Genomic DNA, 21,096 nt, shown 5'->3' with positions numbered 1-21,096 from the left:
CACTCGGTGCCATGGTCTGCTTGACAGGGTGGTGTTGGGGCACGGGTTGGACTCGATGATCTCGGAGTCCAAAATAATTGATCCTGTGGTTCCGTGACCCATCGCGCCACGCCCAAGATGGCGGCGCGCCCCTCCTGCCACTCCCAACATGGCCCCTCGTAGAGCAGTGCGCACGCGCTGTCACCCCCGCCACTTCTAGGGCCATCCTTGAGCTGCGCCACTCTCAAGATGGCAGCGGCACTTTCTGCGCATGCCCGGTGCGCCCCGCCGCGCCCATCATGGCGGCGCGGCAGTGACGGGCCGGGCGCGGTGGGAGCGAGCGGCGGAGCGGCTCCGGCGCGATGATCCCGAGCGAGGAGGTGTCGGCCCGCAGGAGGGAGATCGAGGACAAGCTCAAGCAGGTGGGATTGAGCTCGGGACGCTCTGCAGGCGCTGCCGAGGTCGGGGGCTGGGCCTGGGCCCGCAGCCCCCTGGCGTTGCCGGGGAGACGAGGCTGGGTCTAGAGGTCCTCACCGGGCCTGGGGGCGTCCCGGGACCCCTCAAGGCTCTTGTCACCCCCTCCTGGTTTGGGAGCATCCCCAGGCCCCCTTCGAGGCCTGGTTTGTAGAGTCGGGGCATCTCTGCTCCCCACTTTGGGCCTGGGCTTTCCCTCTTCGTTCTTGGCAGGATCTGTGGGCTCTCCTGTCAGGTTCTCGGGTGCAGCCTGTGAGACCAGCCCTGACAGGCTGCAATCCCTCCTCTACCTGTGGGCTTTGGGGACTTTAAGCCAGCCCTTCTGGGCTGCTGTTCCCCTCCATTTGTGGGCTTTAATGACTTAAAACCATCCCTTGGTGGCTGCTTTGCATTGGACACTTGAGTTCCTGGCAGATTTGGAAGGTGCCAGTGCAACACCTGTGTTGGGCTGTGGCAGAGAAATGTGTGTTCTGAGTCGCTGTGCCTCAGTGGGAAAGGTGTTAATTTTGTATTGTGCTGACACTCCTGGCATTGAAGGGAAATAGCGAATTAATAAACCCCTCATTCATTACACGGTGTGTCCTCACCTTGGATTACTTGCCCTGATTTCTCTTAAGAGGTGGTAATATTAAAATGTGGCTGCAGAATCAGCATCAGACCAAACACGGTTTGCAGCAGAGTTTACAAGATTGGTAAAAACCTACATATAATGTTTAGTGACTTAAACCTCAGTGTTCAGAATTTAAGAGTATTTTTTCGTCTTACTCACAGGAAGAAGAAACTCTGTCCTTCATCAAAGAGAGCCTCGAGAAGAGTGACCAGCTCACCAAGAACATGGTAGGGAGGTCCTAATGTTGGGCCTGGCTTTACTTTTTCTTAGGTTTTTACGTTTTTTACTTTTCAAGGCTGTTGTTTTGCTTACCTGAGGGATGTGGAGTGATGAATCACTTTGGGCTTCAGTGACTGGGCAAATGGGAAACCTGAGAAATGCTTCAATACTGAGCTTCTGTCCTGCTCTGCTGAGGGCTCATATGAGCTGTTGGCCTCATCTCTGCTACAATTAGCCCTCTCTTGGGGAAAAGGTATTAAGGAGCCTCAGACTAGTTTGTGCAACAGCATCATGTTGTTGCTTCAAAATCCGGGTTTTGTTTGGAGTCTTATTTTGCGAGTGTTCTGTGGAAAGGTAAAAAGTAATTATTATGTTGTAATTGCTCAGTTTATATACTGTGTCCAGTTTTGGTCTCAGTGCTGTAAAGAAGTCACAGAGGCACCCCCAGAGAAGCGTGGAAAACATGACATAGGAGTGAATCTTGTAGGAATTACCTTTTGGCCTAGGGAAGATGACACTGAGGCACCTTTTTATGAGCTTGCTGTGGTTTTCCACCTGTCAGAAGTGCTATCACAATCCTGTTTAAAATCCAAATGTCTTTGGTGGAAAATAAGGTTCTCACTGGACTGGTCCTTGTGCAGCTCCTCTTTGGGTCTCAGTGGTGTGGAGCAAAGGGGCTTCTGGTTTGTGCTTTTGTTGCTTTTTTACATGGGGCACCTCCAGGCATTTCCTGTGGCTTTATTTTCTGTTGGCAAATAAAATTTTGCCTGTCCTTTATACTGTCTTGAAACATTATCTTCACTTTTTGCAGGCATTTAATTTGGGATTGGCCCATCCCTATATGGCAGGTGATCTGTTTTGTGATTGTTAATAAAAATCAGGACATAGGGGGATGGAAACAACTGTTAAGGAGTCATAGCAAATTAGCAGCAGAGCCCAAAAAGAAAAGTTAGGCCCTGAAGATCCCTGAGTTCCCTGCTGTAACTCCTACCCCACAGGAAGGAAGTCCTCAGCTGTTGGTTTCTCTCTTGGTGTGTAGGTTTCAATCCTCTCCTCCTTTGAGAGCCGTTTGATGAAGCTGGAGAACTCCATCATCCCTGTCCATAAACAGACAGAGAACCTGCAGCGCCTGCAGGAGAATGTGGAGAAGACCCTGTCCTGCCTGGATCACGTCATCAGTTACTACCATGTGGCCAAGGACACGGAGAAGATCATCAAGGAAGGGTGGGTTGAGCAGATAGATCCTGCTGGGAGCTTCATCCTGTTGGATTTTTGAGGTAGAGGTGGGGGAGCTGACTGCACACACCCACGGTGTGCTTGGTACCCTTCCCACACTCGTTCCTCATCCCCAGTCCACACTGACTTGACCTTCAGCCATTCCCACAGGGCAAAGACAGCTCAGAATCTGCATTGGGATCTCTTCCAGATCTTGCAGAGGTGCTGCCATAGCAATCTCCATGAGCCCTGGTGGCTTCCCTGTTTTCCTGTGCCCTTTTCCCAAAGGTTTTCCCTGCCCATCCAGGATGTACCAGACTGTTCTGGAGCCTCCTTGTCTGGGAGGGTGTTGAATGGCTCTTGCCTGGGTTGGGATGTGCAGTTCCCTCTGCCTTCCCATCAGAGCCTGTCTGGGAGAGGAAAGCAAGACTGAGAATTGTGTGCTGCTCCATCATCAATATTTCTGCACTTGCTGTGTGGGTTGGGTATCTCTTCTCTGCTGAAGAAAAGGAGATTGAGATTTTCCTTGTTATTTTTATCCTGAGTCTGGTCCAGTGTTTTCTTGTTATTTTATTTGCTTACTTCTTGGGACACTACTTTTTATTTCTGATTTTATTTTTAGCCCCACGGGGAGGTTGGAGGAATACTTGAATTGCATGGACAAAATCCAGAAGGCAGTGGAGTACTTCCAGGACAACAACCCGGACAGCCCCGAGCTGAACCGTGTGGTGGGTCATGGACCTGGAACCTGTGGATAAGAGGGGGACAGACACAGCCCTGCTGCCTGTCCCCTGCTGGGTTTGCTGCCTGGGGAAGGTGGTGTTTGGGCTCAGCTGAAGGAATGATTGCTTTGGTTTCTGTTTAAGCCTGTACTGGGCAGCATTTCTGCTCCTGGCATTTTGCTCTCTCTCTGTTGTGCCAGGAGGATTCTGAAAGCAGCTCCTGCACCTGTGGAGGAGGAGTTGATTGAACCTCCTCCTGAGCAGCTCTTGTCAGTCCTTCAACTGCTTGAGCAGAATGGGTGATCTGTTTAAATCCCACTTGAACAACTCCCAAGCATTTTTTAAATTTAATTCACTTTAAAAGTCTTTCAGATAGTCTGAATTTGAACATGGTTGGAGTTTGAAGCCTTTTGACAGTGATTAGGAAGGATGTTCTTATGCAAAAATAACTCGTGAGTGACTGATTACAGAAGTCCTGTTCTACTTCTGTCCTGCTGTTTTGTGCCAGAAATCCCTCTTTGAGCGGGGCAAGGAATCCCTGGAATCGGAGTTCCGCAGCTTGATGACACGACACACCAAGCCAGTGCCACCCATCCTCATCCTGGACCTGATCAGTGGGGATGAGGAGATGGACACACAGGAGGAGATGTCCCTGGAGCACCTCCCAGAGAGTGTCCTGCACGACATCATCCGCATTTCGGGCTGGCTGGTGGAGAACGGCAGGAATCAAGGTGGGTGCTGCTGCCTGTTCCCTGTGAGCATCTGGCAGCACTAGCAGGATGAGTGATGCCTTAGTGACACCTTTTAGCTGAGTAGTTCAGTCTTTCTAGCACCTGAAGATTCTGCTTTTTTTGTTGTGAGACTGAAGCAATGGTTTGTCAGTTGAACAGAATGAGCTAGGTAAACAAAGCACAAATTATGTCAATGCAGTCTGTCCTGTAGCAAAAATTCACTGCACTTGCTCCTGTAATGCCTTCAGATGAAGCTGCAGCTATCCAGTGCTCAGGTTTTATAAATGTGCAAGACACTGGGCACTTATTCCGATTTGGGAAATATTTATGACCAGAACTCTGTATGAAATATGACCAAGGGCAGGGGGAAAGCAGCACAGACTTTCTTCACTCTGTATATGTCTCTCCTTTCCAATCCTTTATTAACTTTTCCTTCAGGATTGAGTGACTTTGTAGACTTGTACAGGAAATGTGAACTTTCACATTCCTGCAGTTCCAAGAATCACCCCCTGCCTCAATGATTTACTCCTGAGGGGGGGATTACTGTGCTTACCAAGTATGATGAACGTCCTTAAAAGCTTCTTAAGAATTTTTCTATGATCAAAGGCAACTCATGCATATAGAGCATATTTTATTACTCAGTTTGCATTCTACTTTCAAATGATGAGCACCTCATTAAATTCCCAAGTGCCCTGAATCCTGAAAAGTGTGTAAAGTCTCTCATGCTGGAAACTGAGCCCTTGAATTGACAATGTCTTGCACAAATATCTCCTGTCAGTTCCACCTGAACTGGAGTTAGTAGTGGTGGAATTAACGTTGTGTGTGATGGGAGGGGCTGGAATGAAGATTGCAGAGGAAGGGTGAAGAAGTTTCTGAAGAAAACAGGAGAGGCTCTGAGAGGGAAGGATGCTGACTTTGGATCCCACACCAATGCTTGTAACTCCCTGCAGGGGCACAAAGTGTCTGCTTTACCATATAGTGTTCCCTTTGTGCTTATAATCTCATTTTTACCTTGTCTCCTCAGATTTCATGACAGTTTACTTCCAAATCCGCTCAGTGCAGCTCGACCGCTCCATCAAGGGGCTGAAGGACCATTTCCGTAAGAACAGCTCTTCCTCTGGGGTGCCATATTCCCCTGCCATTCAGAACAAAAGGAAGGACACCCCCACCAAAAAGCCAATCAAGAGACCAGGTGAGTCCCTGAGGAGGGATCACTGCACTGGGTATTAACACCTCTTCAGGCCTTCTCATTGCTGAGGTATCTCTAAAATGTGTTTGTAGGACATTTAGGTGAGATTTTAGAGGTAAGCACTTCTCTGCTCTGGAGTCAGCATTGGGATTACAGGCTCTGTCTGTCTGTCAAGCCATCAGTTGTGTTCTGTGGGTGCTGTAAAGGGAGGAGAAAGGCCCTGTGTATGGGGAGAGGAAAGGCCTTAACAAAGGAGATGAGTAAAAAGAGACCTGAGGGGGCTGTAAAAGGATTTGATCTGAGAACTCAGATCAAATCCTCAGCCTTGGCATATGGAATATAGACCGTGCCACAGCAAATAGCTCATATCTGATAAAACACCTCACTTCCATCATTAGCTATGAATAAATTATTATTGTGCTAGAAAGCAAGACGCCTCCAGGAGTTGAGATGGGGATTAGGTAGGTGCCTATAAAAATGAGATACAACATTGTCAGAAGTTTAGAAGGGCTCTTAAAGCTCTTGCCTCAGCCTTTCTTGGAAAGAGCTATGAATGTGACTGGAGGGTTATTCCTCCTCTCTTCCCAATGCAGTTTTGCTGCATTTGGTGCAGCTGGTGAGATTGGTCACTCTGGAGTTTGGGAATTTAGGACTGGAGTTCCCCATCTCTGGAATGTGCCATCTAGCGGGAGACAGCCAGGAGGAACAGCAAGAGCCAGCACAGAGATATTGATTCTCTGTGTCCCAGCATTCTGTTGTGTCCTCTGTGATCACATCAGAAAAGTTCATATTCCTGTAGGTTTACCTGGCCAATGCCCTTCTTCCCTATTTTGTCCGGTGTTGTCCAAATACTCTTTGTGGGTTCAGGAAAATAGTAAGAAATGTGGGTAATAGTAAGAAACTGGGAATGGATGGGATGGGGAAAGAGAGGAAGAAGAAATACTCATTTTAATTGTGTTGTGTTTATTTTTATAATCCTGATGTGAATGCAGTCCTCATCCCAGGTAATGTGTGTCTATGTGTGTGTGTGCTGGCCCTGGTGCTCACTCTCTTCACTTCTGTGTGTGGAGAGGCTTTGCTGGGCCTCTTCTTGCTACAGCAGAGGGTGTGCCTGGGATATTTGGAGAGGGAGGGCTGCCTGGGGAAGGCTGTGTCATCCAGACATTACCCCTGTAGTCTTTTAAAATCCATCTTTGTCATTGCCACTGTGCCCTGGAGCTGTCCCTGAAAGCTGATGGAATTTCAGTGAATGTTCCCCTGGCAGCAGAGAACCACCTAATAAGGCTCAGAGGCACTGAAAGGTGCCAGTAGTTGAGCCATGGGAAGCTCAGGTTGCAGATGCTTCAGATTTGGTTGACACTTCTCAGTTATCAGCTGATTCTGCAAAAGATTCCTGTGTTTTTATTGCTGTGAATTCAGCATGGTCAGCAAACATTTCTGAGCAGCCTGACAAGTGATAGTATCTCCTCCCCTGTGCTCTTAGGTAGAGAGTCAGGGATGGGCCAGATACTTTGTTTTCATGGGCAGATTATTGAAAAATCCCAGGGATTTTTTTAAGAGAGTCTCAGGTCTTGGATGCTCCCGTAGAGAGGAGCCCACACACTGGAGAGCACAAGTTCCAACAAACAGGACTCCTCCAAAGTGGATGCACTTGGGCATCCAAAATGACTGTCATGAGGAAAGTCTTAGCTGTAGATGTGCCAGAAGATTTTCATGTCTTTATGGCCCAGTTTAATTGGATTTTGTGAGATGGAGCAGGTAGAGCATGGTCTGAATGCACTACAGAGCTGATGGTGCATGAAGGAAAGAGTGTCTCAAGTGATCCATTGGGTTATTGTAATGTCAAGAAAAAATAGTGGCTCATTTGTCTCCAATCTTCCATGAAGCAGACAGGCAACCAGACTGTAGCTCCTGAAGGACAGTGGATGTTGAACCTCATACACCAGCCATCACTTATGACTGCTGAATTGTACTTAAGTGAAATTACAAATGGGGAAAAATAGTCTTTAGGCAGAGATTCACTGTTTTTTCTGCAATTCCATTAACTTTCAAGTACAGCTCTTGAGGTGGAGGTCTCACACCATCTTCACACTGGCACAGTGGCTCTCTTCAGAGCAACATGATCTGGTAGTGTTTGAGTCCGCTGGGTTTAGCCTTTGTTCAGTTTGGACAAAGGGTTTTTTTTTTCTGTTCTGTTACTTTATTTCAATGAGTAAAGCCAAGTTCTGCCAATCTGGGTTTCAGACAAAGGGGTTTTCTGACAGTTCCAACAAGAGACTTGATTTCCTTGGTCCTTGAGGAAGAATATCCCAGTGCACACCCCAATGCACACTTTAACCCGTTGCAAGGGGTAAATAACAAACTAAATCTGATGTGCTGTAGCTTTTTTTTACCACAAAATAAAGCACAAGAGAGACTAAAGGGAAGGTGAGATATTATGGGCAGGGCAACAAGGCAGAGATAGCCCCAGGGACTGTGTTGAATTCTGAAGAACATGCTCCATATCCATGTGTTGTTTCAGAGAGTCTTCATCTCTCTGTTCCTGTTTTGTCTGTTGATGTGCCCCGTGCTGTCTCCTATGTTACATCATGCAGTTAAAAATCTGACTGCTGGAGATGCTTCTAAAGCAGAGTTGTTTCCTCTTGAGTGACACTTGACAGGTCAAGTTGAGCTGATGATCTGTGGGCTTTTTTTGGTTTTAGTTTGCTGTTTGGAATGTCAGCATTCCCTCTCAGAGAGCAGGTGTACTCAGGTTCCCAAATCATCTTGCTGCAAACATATGTGCATAAAATTAAATTTCTTTGTGATGCCTGTAGACCCTGTGCTGTCTTGTGGCTTGAGAGCCACAGGCAGCTTAACAGCTCTGCAATTTTGGGGAAGGATGGGGCCACCTGGCCTAGCTGCCTACAAAAGCCAGAGAGCATTGTCTGTTTTCATGCAGATTCCTGCAGTTGGTGCTTGAGGAGAGAGGATGTGTTGCCCTCCTGCTTAGATAGAAAACTGCCTAATGGAAGAGAGAAACAACAGTATGAGTTGCATTTGGGAAAACGTCTCATGCATGCCCAAACCCCACTCTATAGAACAACTGGGCCACAGAAGCAAAGGTTTCAGGTGTTTTTTGACCTTTGGAGGCTCTTTTCAGATTACAGGGGAGCTCTTTTTCCAGTTTCCTTAGAGCTCTGGTGAGGTGGTACCTAAAGGCAGGTTGAGTGGCAGAATAAAGAGCCCATTCCTGTTTCTCAGACTGATCACTGCCTGGCTTGAATGTGATGTTTTCATTAGTAGCTGAAACACAGTCCCATTTGGTTAGGGAGCTGCTTAATAGGGGAAAACAATCCTGGAACAAAAGCATTTGGCTTCCACCAGAATCCATTAAAGCCTAATTATGAAGCCAAGTCAGAGGGATCCAGCAGCACTGAAGTGATGCCCTTGGACACTGAACACTCAGTGTGTGTCAGTAAACACAGGTAATTGTGCTTATGCAAATAAAATCCAGCATAATCAGCTCCTGAAACTGAGAAAAATAGGAAAAAAATTGAAAAAGAGAAGAAACCATCAAGTGTGGGCTGTGCAAACATCTGCTGCATACCTATGGAGTGAGAGCCTGCTGACAGCAGCAGCAGTTGTACTGTCTGCTTGGTTTTCACACCAATTCACCCTCTATTTTTATTCCCTTGTATTTTTTCCCTCCCCCTAAATGCTTGGAAAATTGGAAAGATGAAAGAACAGGTGGAAGAACAGTACCTGAGTTGAGCTGCTCTGCAGCTGCTGGGCCATGGGAGCAGCAATAAGGAAGAGCCCTCCTTGCTCAGAGGAGCTTGCTGGTGTGCCCAAACTCTTGAGGTTTCTGGAAGTAGCTAAGAATAAAGTGGAGATCTGGGGTGTGAATAGCATCAGGAAGCTTGGAAGAAGAGGCATAGCCCTCATTTGATCATATGGCAGAAGCTTGGGAGCAATGCATCAGCCAGCAAGGGTGTGAGACTTCCCATCTCCCTGGTGTGGGTCGAGAGGGGAGAAGTTTCTTGCTAGAAGTGTTGCATGGATAAGTTTTTTTTTCTTTACAAAACAGTTGAGAACACTCTGAAGTGCTAGAAGGACAATTTTATCAGTGAAATACTACATTTTGGGAACCATGTTTGGGAGCCCATAAGTGCACCAGGTTAAGGCAGTTTGGTAATTCAAGGGGAACTTCTCTCTCATGTTCTTCCCCACTGTGTCGGGGGAAAGTTTCCTTTCCCTTGCCATAAATCCCTTTATGGGATGAAGCTGTCCTGCACCCTGGATTGTTGTTCTGCAGCACTGTGTATTTGGGCTCCCCTCAGTATTTGGGCAGCCAGCACTCATTTCCAGGCTGCACTGTGGCTCACAGCTAGTCATTGAAGCTGAGATCTTCTGCATGTTTGAAGCATTTATTTCTTTATAGCAGAAGAACAGTTCTTAATTTTAGCAGCAGCATTTTTATGTTTTTGGCTTCTTCATTTACTCAGCCCAGCTCTATTTCATTTGGGATTCCTATAGAAACCCCTTCCACCTTCCCAAAACTTCCAGTTCCCTGTTGTGCAGGCAACAGCAAAGCTCTGCTTTGAGAGGGTGTCGGTGTGCTTGAGATAATTGTAGCTTGTTGCATGACAACTAACCTTTTAATGTGGAAACACTGCCTAGGCTTCAGTTGTCACATTAATGCTTTGTTTTGTGCTTTCCAGCTGTATATCCAGCACTGCCTTTTGTTCAGTTCTGTCTGGTTTTTGTGTGTTTAAAATATAAATCTTTTAACCCAGTGTTATTTTTTTTTCCACGGTTTTAATTGATTTGCAGTTCTTTAGAACAGAAGTGTCTTGGGGATTAGGGTGGCTTAGTGCAAGTTAGACATGGGTGGGCAGCATCCATTATTCTGGGATTCCTGTGATGGGAGTTGCTGCTGCAAAAAAAGCCCAGAGGTTGTCACCCTTTTACTGCTTCCTGTACCATTCCTTATCTTGGCTCTGGGGCTCCCGGTGGGTCTTTATTGATTATGCTCAGAAAATACCCCTCAGAAAGGCACCTCTTACTGAGTGACTGCAGTTGTGGCTCCGAGGAGCAGGCAGCATGTTGCCAGACAGGAATTGTCTGTATGCAAAGCCCTGCTTCCACAGCTGAGGAAAAGCAGCAAACCTTGTGTGCTTGGATGCAGAGCACCAACTTCAATAAACCCAGTACAGAGAAGGGAGCTTCATGCCTTCCCTTCTCTGGTTGTGTATATCACCCAGCCATGCCATGCTGTGTCTCCAAACTGATTCTGTATCCCTGACTGGAATTTATGCCCCCAGCCTCAAAGCAGGGAAACATTCTGGAAATACCATTGTATCTGCACACTTGGACACGAGTTTGGGGTTCACATTCCTGTGCTGAGCATCCTCATTGCTGCCCAGCATCCTCTTGCTGGGCCCAGGTGACTTACTGGTGGAGGGCTGGTGTTCTGGGTTTGTTTTCTTTCACTCATTTTCTAGGTCTTCTTGTCTCTTCTCTCTGGTTCTGGTGACAGGCACGATCCGTAAGGCTCAGAACCTTCTGAAACAGTACTCTCAGCATGGTCTAGATGGGAAAAAGGGGGCCTCTAACCTCATTCCTATGGAAGGTAATCACAGCTCAAGCTACTTCACCCTTGACTTTCTCTGTGTATCAGCCTTGCTTTCCCAGGTGGGGCTTCCATTAGTTCAGTGCTTGGTGGACAGCATGGGATTGGGGAACCAAGGAGATACTGGAGAGCCACATTATTTTTGGTTTATTTATTCTATTTATTCAGAATTTATTATCTGAATTTCAAAGTCTCTGTAAGCATGAGTAGAGGTGGAGAGGAATGTTACCTTGACACTGACCCACCACAGCCACCTGGGTAATGGAAGCTCTGCTGACATCTGTTTGTGGTGTTCCTGTTCTCTTTTCTTTTTGTCTGGACTTTGAGACATTCAGTTTCCTAGTGACTTTTCCAAACCTGATGCTGAAGTGTTGGACCACAGGTAGTTCAGTGCATTGTGCCTGTACATCTTCTCTGTGCAGACCTGCCTAAATGGCTGTCTCCTGTTTTCTGACCTCCTCTGCTCCTAGAGGTTGTGCCAGATAAGGGAGAAGATGCTTCAAAGCATCTCTAAGACATTCCTGCCTCCTGCTATGAATCCATCCTAAGCAGGTCTCTTCAGCACTTCTACTGTAGCCTGCTAAACCCCACGTGAGGGAAAATGCTCATGCTGAGCAGGAGAGGGGCTTTGAGTTTGGATTTTTAATGGTTGTGGGTAAAAATTGGACTCTGATGCCTGCAATCCCATTCAGAACATACGGCAGGAGGTTCAAGGGACTCCTGTGGTCCAAGAATCAACTTCACTCACACTTCTCATCAGGTTTCAAAGGGTTGCTACTGCTATATAGCCCAACAAAAGGATTTGGTCAGGAAGCATTCCTGGGACTGTAGGGAAAAAGATATCCACCAGATCAAATAAACCAGGCTTGAAGCAACTTCCAACCAGAGTGAGCATCCTTGCTGTGACCACCCTGGATAAATTGCGCCTTCTGTTTGTGCGGCTGCCATCTCACTAGGTCATGAGCATGACTTACGCGTTAAGCACCTTTCCGATGCCCTGAGCGACAAGCACGGGCCGGCTGTGGGTAAGTACTGGTTGGCACTGGGAACCAGCTGGTCCCCCCTGCTTCCCAGCCTGTTCCATGTTGTGTTGTATTCAGGGCTGTTCCTCCCCATGGGCAGTCCTGAAGCATGAGCCTCCTCTGGTTAAGAAGCTCTGGCTCTTCTCTGTACAATTCCCTCCTATAATCACAGCCCCCTAAGCCTTCAGACAAGGAACCTAACTTTGTCCAACCAAAGGTCACCATGCTGAGGGACGTTCTCCTGTAGGTGGCTGCTGGTCTATTGAGTGCTGAAGCAAAGCAAGCAGGAAAGTGGAGCACACACTACACTGCACCACAGGCAGTCTGTATGTCCTCTGACCAAAACTTTTGAAATATCAACCTGAGGAACCTGTCAGCATAGGGAAGAACTGGTTCTTCTTCCATCAAAAATCTCTGGGATGAGAGAAGCAGCAGCCTATAGCTTAGAGAAGGCCTCTCTGTGTCATCTTACTGTCTTGCAGGATGGGGTCTGTCTGTGTCTGTCCTGCAGACACATCCAGCAGTGGTTGGCATGAGTTGGTGCTGACCCTTGTATCACTTCTCATGCCTACCATGGAGGATCTTTGATGGATCTTTGACCGAGACATTCATATTCTAGGACTCAGATATTTGCATTTGTATGCAGCACTGTGTGGCAGATAACTCACCTAGCTGTGCTGATATTCCTGCTTCATAGGATGTAAATGTTCATCAGCCTGATTTTTATCTTGTTTCTGCAAGTGGGAAGAAGCTGCCTTCCAGGACAGCCTTTATTTCCCAGAAATGTTGATGCCAAATGGCAGTTCTTCATCTACATGACGGATGGAGATAAGGAATTCTAAAAATACAAGCAGAGATATTGAATAATTCACCTCAGACCTTCCTGAGTTTAGTACTCTGTGTTCAAGCCCTTGATTAAATTTAGTCTGTATCCCAGAAGAGCTCCAAACTTCCCTTCTGTCACGAGGCTGGAAAGAGGTGGTGCCCTGATGTGCATTTCCTGAACTGTGGGTGACTTTTCCTGCCTCCTGCAGGGTACTCAGAGATTTCCACACACAAACCCCGGGCAGGAGTGGTGAGAAGATGACTCTTGTTCTCACACATGGATGTGGGTGCAAAGCCAGAACCAAATTTCCCAGAAGAACCTCGTGCTCCTTGTGTAAACCAAAGGCATCTTGCCCTTGCAGGGAGGGACGACGTCTTCGACATCGAGATCGACGCGTACATCCACTGCGTCAGTGCCTTTGTCAAACTGGCCCAGAGTGAATACCAGCTCCTGACAGAAATTGTCCCAGAGCACCACCAGAAGAAGACCTTTGATTCTCTCATCCAGGTCAGTTGAGCCTCTGTGCTTGCAAAGGATGCTGGCTTGTCCTCCAGGACCTGTGGAAGGAACCAGGGCCTGCAGAGAGCCTGGATAACATGTACTCAGAGTCCCTCACTGGTAGCACAAATGACACGTCAGCCAAATGGTCATTTTGAATGGGTGTCCTGCACTGAGTCCTTTGTGCTGCCTGGGCGCAAGTCTTGTTCCTTTTTCATGAATCTCTGGCTTTGTTGCAGGAGTCATTGGATAATTTGATCATGGAGGGTGATAACATTGTCTCAGCTGCCCGCAAAGCCATCATCCGACACGACTATTCAGCTGTGCTCACAATCTTCCCTATCCTCAAGCATCTCAAGCAGATGAAGCCAGAATTTGACCAGGTCTTGCAGGTAAATGTGATGGGATTGGAGAGGGTCCTGTGGCTTGTGTTATCTGGAGAATTTTTTGAAACGGATTATCACAGTGGCTTTGATCAAAGCCATGCTGCTTCTGTCCCCAAGCATGGACTGCAGTTACACAAGTGCACCTTGCTCCTTTCTGGTAAACCAGCAACTCAGCATTTCTCAGCAGTAGCTCTTTTCACTTCAAGTCCTGACCCCGATGGACCACCACGACATCTTCCCTTTCTGCCTGGAGAATATGGGGTTTCATGTGTTGCTGATGGCGCTATAAATATTCTTCTGTTATATAGGGAGCTGAGAATGAGATGCTGGGGTGGAAGGTGAGGGAGGGTAGGTGCTGGGTAGAAGTTCAGGTACTATTTGTTTTCCTTTTCTGATCTACTGTGGAACTATTCCAGGGAACTGCAGCAGGCACTAAGAACAAACTGCCAGGGCTGATCACTTCTATGGAGACCACTGGTGCAAAGGCACTGGAAGAGTTTGCAGACAACATTAAGGTAGGATTCTCCTCAGTGGTCTCTGATCAGGCTTGGAAGAGAGATTTTTGGAGCAAAACCCCTAGTTTACCTTCCAGCTTTCCATGAGACCTGACTGAACCAGGAACTTGGATTGCTTGGGACAGTCAAATACCAAATGCTTGGTGCTGGTTTCAAACACAGAAGGCCTTAGCCTGAGATCCTTAACAGGCACACTACAAATAATTGGACACAAGCATCCAGCCTCTACAGATACCAAGTCTATCTTAGAATTAATCCTATTTAAAAAGAAAAGAAGTTTGCTGCCTTGAAAAGTTTTGGAGGACTCATGTTAAGCTGTTCCTGTGTAAGGTGGGCTTGGTGAATGGTGGGTGAGCTGAAGGTGTGATGGTCACATGCTGAACAGAGCCCTGAGGTTCTGAGCTGCTGGTGCCTGGCAGCTCTGGTTTCTGAGCACCAGGAGATGGCACTGCAAGAGCTGGGCCTGAGGGTGTTGGGAGTGGCTGGATGGAGAAGCCTTCAGATCACTTGTAGCAGCAGTTGTGTTGTAGGTGTCTCCCTCTATATGCTCATCTTATGTCTCTCTCTTCCCTTTTCAGAATGATCCAGACAAGGAATACAACATGCCAAAAGATGGGACAGTTCATGAACTCACCAGCAATGTACGTGATGATGATTTGAACCATTCTTTGTGGAAAACAGCTTCTGAAGGAGTTCTGAAAAGAGCAGTAGGGGAACTTCCTAAATTAAGGTGTCTTGGCATTACCAATTACACAAGTACCTGGTTTCCATGGCAGGATGAGCTGGTGACCCTTGCTCAGCCATGGCAGGACTGTGTGGGAGAAACTCAGCAGTTCAGAGGAGTGTAGTGATTTGTTTCTTGAATGCCTGTAAGTGTGGGGAGACAAGTGGTGCTTCATGATCCTTAATAGCAGAGCAGAGGAGATGTAATGTTGGTTGCTCCTAAATTCCCTCTCTTGCTTCCAGGCCATCCTTTTCCTGCAGCAATTACTGGATTTCCAGGAGACAGCAGGTGCTATGCTGGCATCACAAGGTATGTACATGCATGGGGCTTGCTTGGGCATGCAATTCCTTCCTTAGATTCCCTGGACATCTTCCCTGAAGTGATCAAACCTCAGCATGCACTGTGAGCTTGTTCTCCTCCTATCCTTCACCCTGTGGTTTGTCTTGTCCTCCCATCTGCCTTGACCACATAGTTGATTGTCTGGAGAACTCCAAGGGATGCAGAGTTCCCTGCTGGCCTTCCACACTTGCTCCTGGCAGGTACAATGAGGATGGTGTTTACTGTTTGTGTGCTCTGAGAGAGGATGCCTGGGTCATTTAGCTCCAAGTGTGGCCCTGGCCTGGTGCTGTGTGACTGTACTGGAGTGAGGGTGGCTGCTCCAGCTGGGCTCTGTATGGTGAACAGCACCATCCTCTGCTCAGAGTACAACAGCAGCAGCAGCAAGATTCTCCTCAGCCTCAAGACATGGCCAAGGTGGGACTCTGGAGCCATTTGTGCATCCTATCAGAGAGAAAAGTTTTAGTCCTGCTCTCCAGGCTGCTGAAGAGACTCACTGCAGAAATAAATGCATAGATCAGAAGCTGAGAACTGCTCGTGTAGCAGGGTGGTGCTGCTTATCAGTTGGAGTGGGATTCTTGGTTCTGTGCAGAGCAGCAGCTCCAGGCTCTCCAGTGAGCTCTTGGCCTTGGCAGAGCTTGTGCTTTCAAGGAGGTTGGAATAGAGCAGACTGGAGATTCAAGGGGCATAAGGCCCTAAGGAGGCACAGACTGGAGAGGGTTAAAGAGCCCATTAGAAGCAGAGGTGGGAAGAAGCCTAGAGCTGCCTCCAGACTGTTACCTGCAAAGTTCTGTTTGGAAATTTTTGCAAATTCTAAATCAACCCAACCTAAGATGTCCCTACTTTTGCCCCATCTCCTCTAGCCACTGCCTTGTGCCTTTTGCACTTGCAAGCTCAGTGTGCTCAAGCCCTTCTGGGCCTTGGCTCTCTCTCCTTGGCCAAAGAAGTGGTCTGAAATTTTTCTTGGAACAATCAACTGTTTCCCATGTTGTCCCCTGAATGGTGATGTCAGCACTGTTTGGAAGTCCTGACATGTCTTGCAGTGAAATCTGTCTTAGCTGATTGAAAAGTCAGCATAGATTTAAGGTAGCTTTGCCTTGAAAGCGGGTTTGGACTGATTTGGAATGAGGTGCTGTGCTAAATGCAGCCAATGACAATGCAAACGTATCTCCAGCAGGGGAAGGAGCTTGGACTCTGCCTTTCCTCTGTGATCTCCATTCCATTTGTGGCCTTGGAGGGACTCCTGCCTGGTCTCCTGTGCACCTGCCTGTGGCTGCTCTGTTAATATCTGCTTTGTTCTCAAAGGAATGGTGGTCTCTAACCTGTCTTTTTGCACTTTTGCATTTCTTTTTCTCTCTCATCCCTCCCCTCTTCTCTCTGCTCTGCCTAATCTCTGTAGTTCTTGGGGACACATACAATATTCCTTTAGATCCCAGAGGTAAGCAAACTTACCCACACCTACCTGTTCATATTGCCTCGGACTCTGGTGATGTATGTTAATTCTTTATCCTCCAGCAGTTGTAAATAAATTAACACATAATTGAAAAGGGGGGAAAGGGGAGGGTGAATAATCCTTGCCAGTGGACTGGGGAGAATAGGGAGGGCTTGTCAGCAGCAGACAATGAGAGATGCCACAAGAGCTGAAACAGGCTCAAGGCACTGTGGTGGCACTGAATCTCTTTGGCACAGGTAGCAGATTGGCCCAGCTGCTGTCATGCTTTATCCCATGTGCACTCAGCTCCTCATTGTCCAGCTCCCAGCAACAGGAGCCTCGAGGCCTTTCCCATGGGGTGCTGGTGAACTCAGACCACCCGAGCTAGGTCTGGCTGCCAAACTCTCTGGAGGGGGCAGGAGGAGGTGGCCACCCCACGTGTCTTGTGGGCCCCCTGCCCACAAGCCCTCGAGGGCAGAAAGGCATCTCCAAACAGAGGAGCATGTGCCAGCCTGGAGTCACTGCTGCCTGTAGGGGCAGCCTCCCATGCTGGCACAGTCCTTCCTAGAGCCAGGCAGGCCCTGTCAGCAACCATGGGGATGGCTGAAGCTTTCCAGAGCCCTTCTGCTTGTTTCAATTACTGTTGTGTGCTTGCTGTTAACAGCTCCAGCTCATTGTTCTCTGATTGCCAATTTCTAGTGCTTACCAACCCTTTTCAGGCTGGGGGAAAGCATGGGGAGGAGGAGTTTAATGACTCTCTTTTCTGAAAGGATGTTCCCTGAGCACCTGGAAGGAAAGGAGCGATAGGGGTGCTCTTCACTTGATGCTGACACAAGGACTGAGGGTGCAGAGCTCTTGCCCCCTCGCCCTGGATGAGCTGCTGACAGTGGGCTCTGAAGCAGGAGTGATTTCACTGTTGATGGGAGCTAATTCCATAGCAACAGGGATGAGGCTTGTTGGAATAGGGGCAGGCTGACCACACACCCCCCCCTCTTCCCAGGGCATGTTAACTGGCCTAAGACTTTCCTTTTCAGAGACCAGCTCCTCTGCCAGTAGCTACAGCTCAGAGTTCAGCAGGCGGCTGCTGAGCACCTATATCTGTGAGTACACACTTTTGATGCTTTAGGATTTCAGCTTTTGTATTTTTCATATATTTGCAGTCCTGCAATTCTTCAGTGTATAACTCTAACCTCCATATAAAGTGTTAGCTACTGGTTTCCCATTTTGGTCAGACAAAACAATTCCTCTCTAAGCCTGGGAATCAAGGACATCTCACTGTCTCAGGCCCCAAGAAATGTAAACAAAAGTGAGTTGGGGGGAAGAGCAAATTTAGGGTAAATTATTTCATTACCTGAAGCTGTAACTGGAAGATTAACCCCCAATTTGCAAATGGACCAAACTTATAAAAGTATGAAAACTTATGACCTATCATCCATTTTTGGGTGTAGCCCCTGAGGAGCTTCATCTGCCCGAAACATACCTGAAGGCCCTGCAATAAACATAACTGCTTTTTATTCTTTTAATTTTGCCTAGCCTCTGTTTTTAGGTAGCCCATAGAAGGCATCACCTTCCTGCTTCTTCCCCATGGATATTCCTTCACTGGGCTCATTCCTGCGTGAAGAGCACAGGCTGTGTCTTTTCTCCATGTAATCTTTCCACATTTGAGCTGGAGTCTGACAGGAGGGATGAAAAAAGGGTCAGACTGGGAGTTTGACTATGAGAGTAGAACAGGACAAAGCACAGTGCAGCAGCTCACTGTGCTGCAGAGCTGTTCCCTTAAATCACTGTCACCTTCAGCCCCATGAAGGCTCCCAGCTGCCAAAGGGGAGTTTAAGAAAGTGAAATCAGTGATTTCTCTTTCTGTTACAATGAAGATCAGGTCCTTCAGCTTCTGAGAGCTGAGCTTGTGTTGTGGCTGGTTCTGGGAGTTCCTCTGAACCCAAACTGCACCTCCACTGCCAAGGCATGGAAGGCAGTAGTTTGCAGAGAGGCTCTGGTGACTTGCTGAAGAAAAATCTGTATAAGGACTGTTAAGTACATGTGATTGTAACCTTTGTACAGGCAGTCAGGCCTGTACTGGTCGCTTTGCTGTGGGCCCACAACTTGGTTTGCTTTGTCAATAATAAAAAGTTTCAGTGCAAAACTTTTTGTTCTCTGTTTTTCCATCTTTAAGGCAAAGTTCTGGGCAACCTGCAGCTTAACCTGCTTAGCAAATCCAAGGTTTATGAAGACCCAGCTTTGAGTGCCATTTTTCTGCATAACAACTACAACTACATTCTGAAATCTCTGGAGAAGTAAGTGTGTCTTGAGTGAATCTCCCTCAGTTCCAAGGCTGATTGGATGGTTTTGGAGCAGAGCTCTGCATTGAGAGCATTTACTTGCCAGCCTGTCTCTTTCTTCTGTCCTTGAAACTGCCTCTTTGAAGATTTTGCAGTATTATAAACATCACATTACCTGAAAGTGGAAGATAAAAGCATTAGGAAATGCCTTAGTTTTCAGAGAATCCTTTGATCTTGGGAAGATTAAGGATGTGGCTTTGGAAAGTAACTCGGAGTTGCTTCTGTCTCCCAGTTTGCACATTTCAAGGAACATTTTATTGTGAAGGGCTAAAAGGAACTTGTTGATAGGAGGTTGAAATGCTGCCATCCTGAGAGCAGCTGGCTCAGGTGCTTCTTCAGGTTTCCTGCTTTTCCAGGTCTGAGCTGATCCAGCTGGTGGCTGTGACACAGAAAACAGCTGAGAGGTCCTACAGGGAGCTCATTGAGCAGCAGATCCAGACCTACCAGCGCAGGTCAGTGACATCCTCTGCCTCTCCCTTGCTTTTGTCACTTTGGGAGCTCTTTGGGAGCCAGTGCTTCTGGAGCAGTGGGAGTGATTCAACCAGAAACTTGTTTAAAACCACAGCAGAGTATTTTTGGTTTCCACGTGATTAATCCTACTTGGGAAGGGGTCTCTGTGGGAAGTTTTGGCATGTGTATTGTCTGAGTTGGCCTTTGGGTCATGGGTGAAGACAGAGGTGCTCTGGTAGAGGTGTGAGTAACTCTTTGCTTCTCTCCCATCTCAATGCACATGCAGCTGGTTGAAGGTGACAGATTACATCTTGGAGAGAAACCTGCCTGTCTTTCAACCAGGAGTGAAGGTGAGAGGGTGGGCAAGGATGGGCTGGACATGACAGAAGTTGCCAGAAACATCATCTCCTTTGTCATAAAAATTCTCAGAATTCTCATGCCAGTATCACTCTGCAGAGTGAGCACTGTGGCTGGCACAAGTGCTTTCTGATCTCCCCTGCCCCAGATTCATCCAAGTATTTTAATCTGCCTCTATTCTTAAATCTTCTGAGCAGATGTCTCTATTTTGGATTTTCTAAACTCTGAGACCTTCCCTTGGAAAGGACTGGAAGCATGAAAAGTCTATTTTATGTCTGTTGTGCCTGAAAATGTTAAACCTACTTCAGCTGAGTGTAGGGTCTGCTGCTTTCTCCATCTCTCTCCTCACTGCTGTAGGAGAGGGAGTCCAAACCAAGTACTGGATATTGCCTAGGTTGGATGGGGAGTTGTGGGCGAACACTGCTGTTGGGTATTTATTTCTGGAGATGAAATAAGATCCTTTCCCTCCTTGTTGCAGCTCAAGGACAAGGAGAGGCAGATGATAAAGGAGCGCTTTAAGGTAAGGAGGTGTCAGAGCATCCCCTGAAGAGGAGACCTCTTGGTGGTCAGCAGAGCAGGGAAGGATTATCAGTGTGGAGATGTGCTTGCAGATGGGATGCTCACTGAGTTTCTCTTTGGACAGGGTTTTAATGATGGGCTGGAGGAGCTGTGTAAGATCCAAAAGGCCTGGGCAATCCCAGACATGGAGCAACGGGACAAAATCCGCCGGGCACAGAAAACTATTGTGAAAGAGACCTATGGTGCCTTCTTGAACAGGTGAGACCTCCTGCAGCACTGTCCTCCTCTTTGGGTTGAGGTCTTTGGGGCCTTGCATAGCCTGAGCAGGCCACTTTTCTGTTGTCGTGTCTTAGCTACGCTACTTTGCACATTCAGATATCCTCAAGCTGACCTTGAGTATTTGCAGACCTCTGCTGTCACACTGATTCCTTGGTCAGTGAGCACAAAGCCCTGAGCCACCCTGGGTTGTTCATGTAAAACTTGTGAGGCCAGTTGTAACCAGGTCACTTGCTCTGTACAGGATACTCTGTCACATTCGAGTGGGGTGTGCTGGACTGGAGCTGACTGGTCACAGAGGAGCGGCCACTGGGTCTCTTTGCTGTGTTCCAGTTGTTTGTCACCTGTTTTCTTTTGCAGATATGGCAACGTGCCCTTCACCAAGAACCCTGAGAAATACATCAAATACCAGGTGGACCAGGTGGGGGAGATGATCGAGAAGCTGTTTGACACATCAGCATAAATTTCCAGCTGTTGTGAACTCTCCAGATGCCAAGTACAAGCCAATGCTCTCTCAGCAGCCCTTGGGACTCCCTTCCCTTCTCCCCTGCCCCATTGTGGTGGGCAGGGTGTTATACTTGTATTTATCAGATTTATAAACCTGTGGAAACACTAACTCCTGCCTGTCTTTGCTCCGGATCCATGAGATAAAACAAAGTCTGC

General features: G+C 47.5%; 1 protein-coding gene across 5 annotated transcripts; it reads left to right on the top strand.

The window, feature by feature from the left end:
- Positions 1–256: 256 nt before the first annotated feature.
- On the top strand, positions 257–21,049 carry EXOC7 (exocyst complex component 7). Of its 5 annotated transcripts, XM_088176494.1 has the most exons (22): positions 257–401; positions 1,225–1,290; positions 2,322–2,506; positions 3,120–3,225; positions 3,728–3,950; positions 4,975–5,142; positions 6,132–6,143; positions 10,661–10,751; positions 11,693–11,778; positions 12,963–13,108; positions 13,339–13,491; positions 13,902–14,000; positions 14,579–14,641; positions 14,967–15,033; positions 16,460–16,498; positions 17,527–17,592; positions 18,666–18,786; positions 19,188–19,283; positions 19,568–19,631; positions 20,117–20,158; positions 20,282–20,415; positions 20,794–21,049. In XM_088176494.1, exons 1-22 carry the CDS (start codon positions 342–344, stop codon positions 20,894–20,896), a joined length of 2,190 nt encoding a protein of 729 aa, XP_088032620.1. In that variant the 5' UTR covers positions 257–341; the 3' UTR covers positions 20,897–21,049. The 5 variants fall into 5 exon arrangements, with proteins under 5 accessions (XP_088032620.1, XP_088032618.1, XP_088032619.1 ...); XM_088176492.1 differs by lacking the exon at positions 11,693–11,778 and having other exon boundaries at positions 10,661–10,753; XM_088176493.1 differs by lacking the exons at positions 6,132–6,143; positions 11,693–11,778 and having other exon boundaries at positions 10,661–10,753.
- The last annotated feature ends 47 nt before the right edge of the window (positions 21,050–21,096 follow it).

Source organism: Sturnus vulgaris, chromosome 20 (genome assembly GCF_052056855.1).
Source record: "Sturnus vulgaris isolate bStuVul1 chromosome 20, bStuVul1.hap1, whole genome shotgun sequence".
Taxonomy (NCBI): domain Eukaryota; kingdom Metazoa; phylum Chordata; class Aves; order Passeriformes; family Sturnidae; genus Sturnus; species Sturnus vulgaris.
Note: the sequence above shows the minus strand (reverse complement) of the source record. Positions and strands in the feature narration are given on the sequence as shown.

Excerpts from the sequence above, each read along its gene's own strand:
- EXOC7 (XM_088176494.1), top strand. The coding sequence starts at position 342 with ATGATCCCGAGCGAGGAGGTGTCGGCCCGCAGGAGGGAGATCGAGGAC. Across the intron at positions 20,159-20,281 it reads TGATAAAGGAGCGCTTTAAG|GGTTTTAATGATGGGCTGGA; the intron begins GTAAGGAGGTGT and ends CTCTTTGGACAG. Across the intron at positions 20,416-20,793 it reads TATGGTGCCTTCTTGAACAG|ATATGGCAACGTGCCCTTCA; the intron begins GTGAGACCTCCT and ends TTTCTTTTGCAG.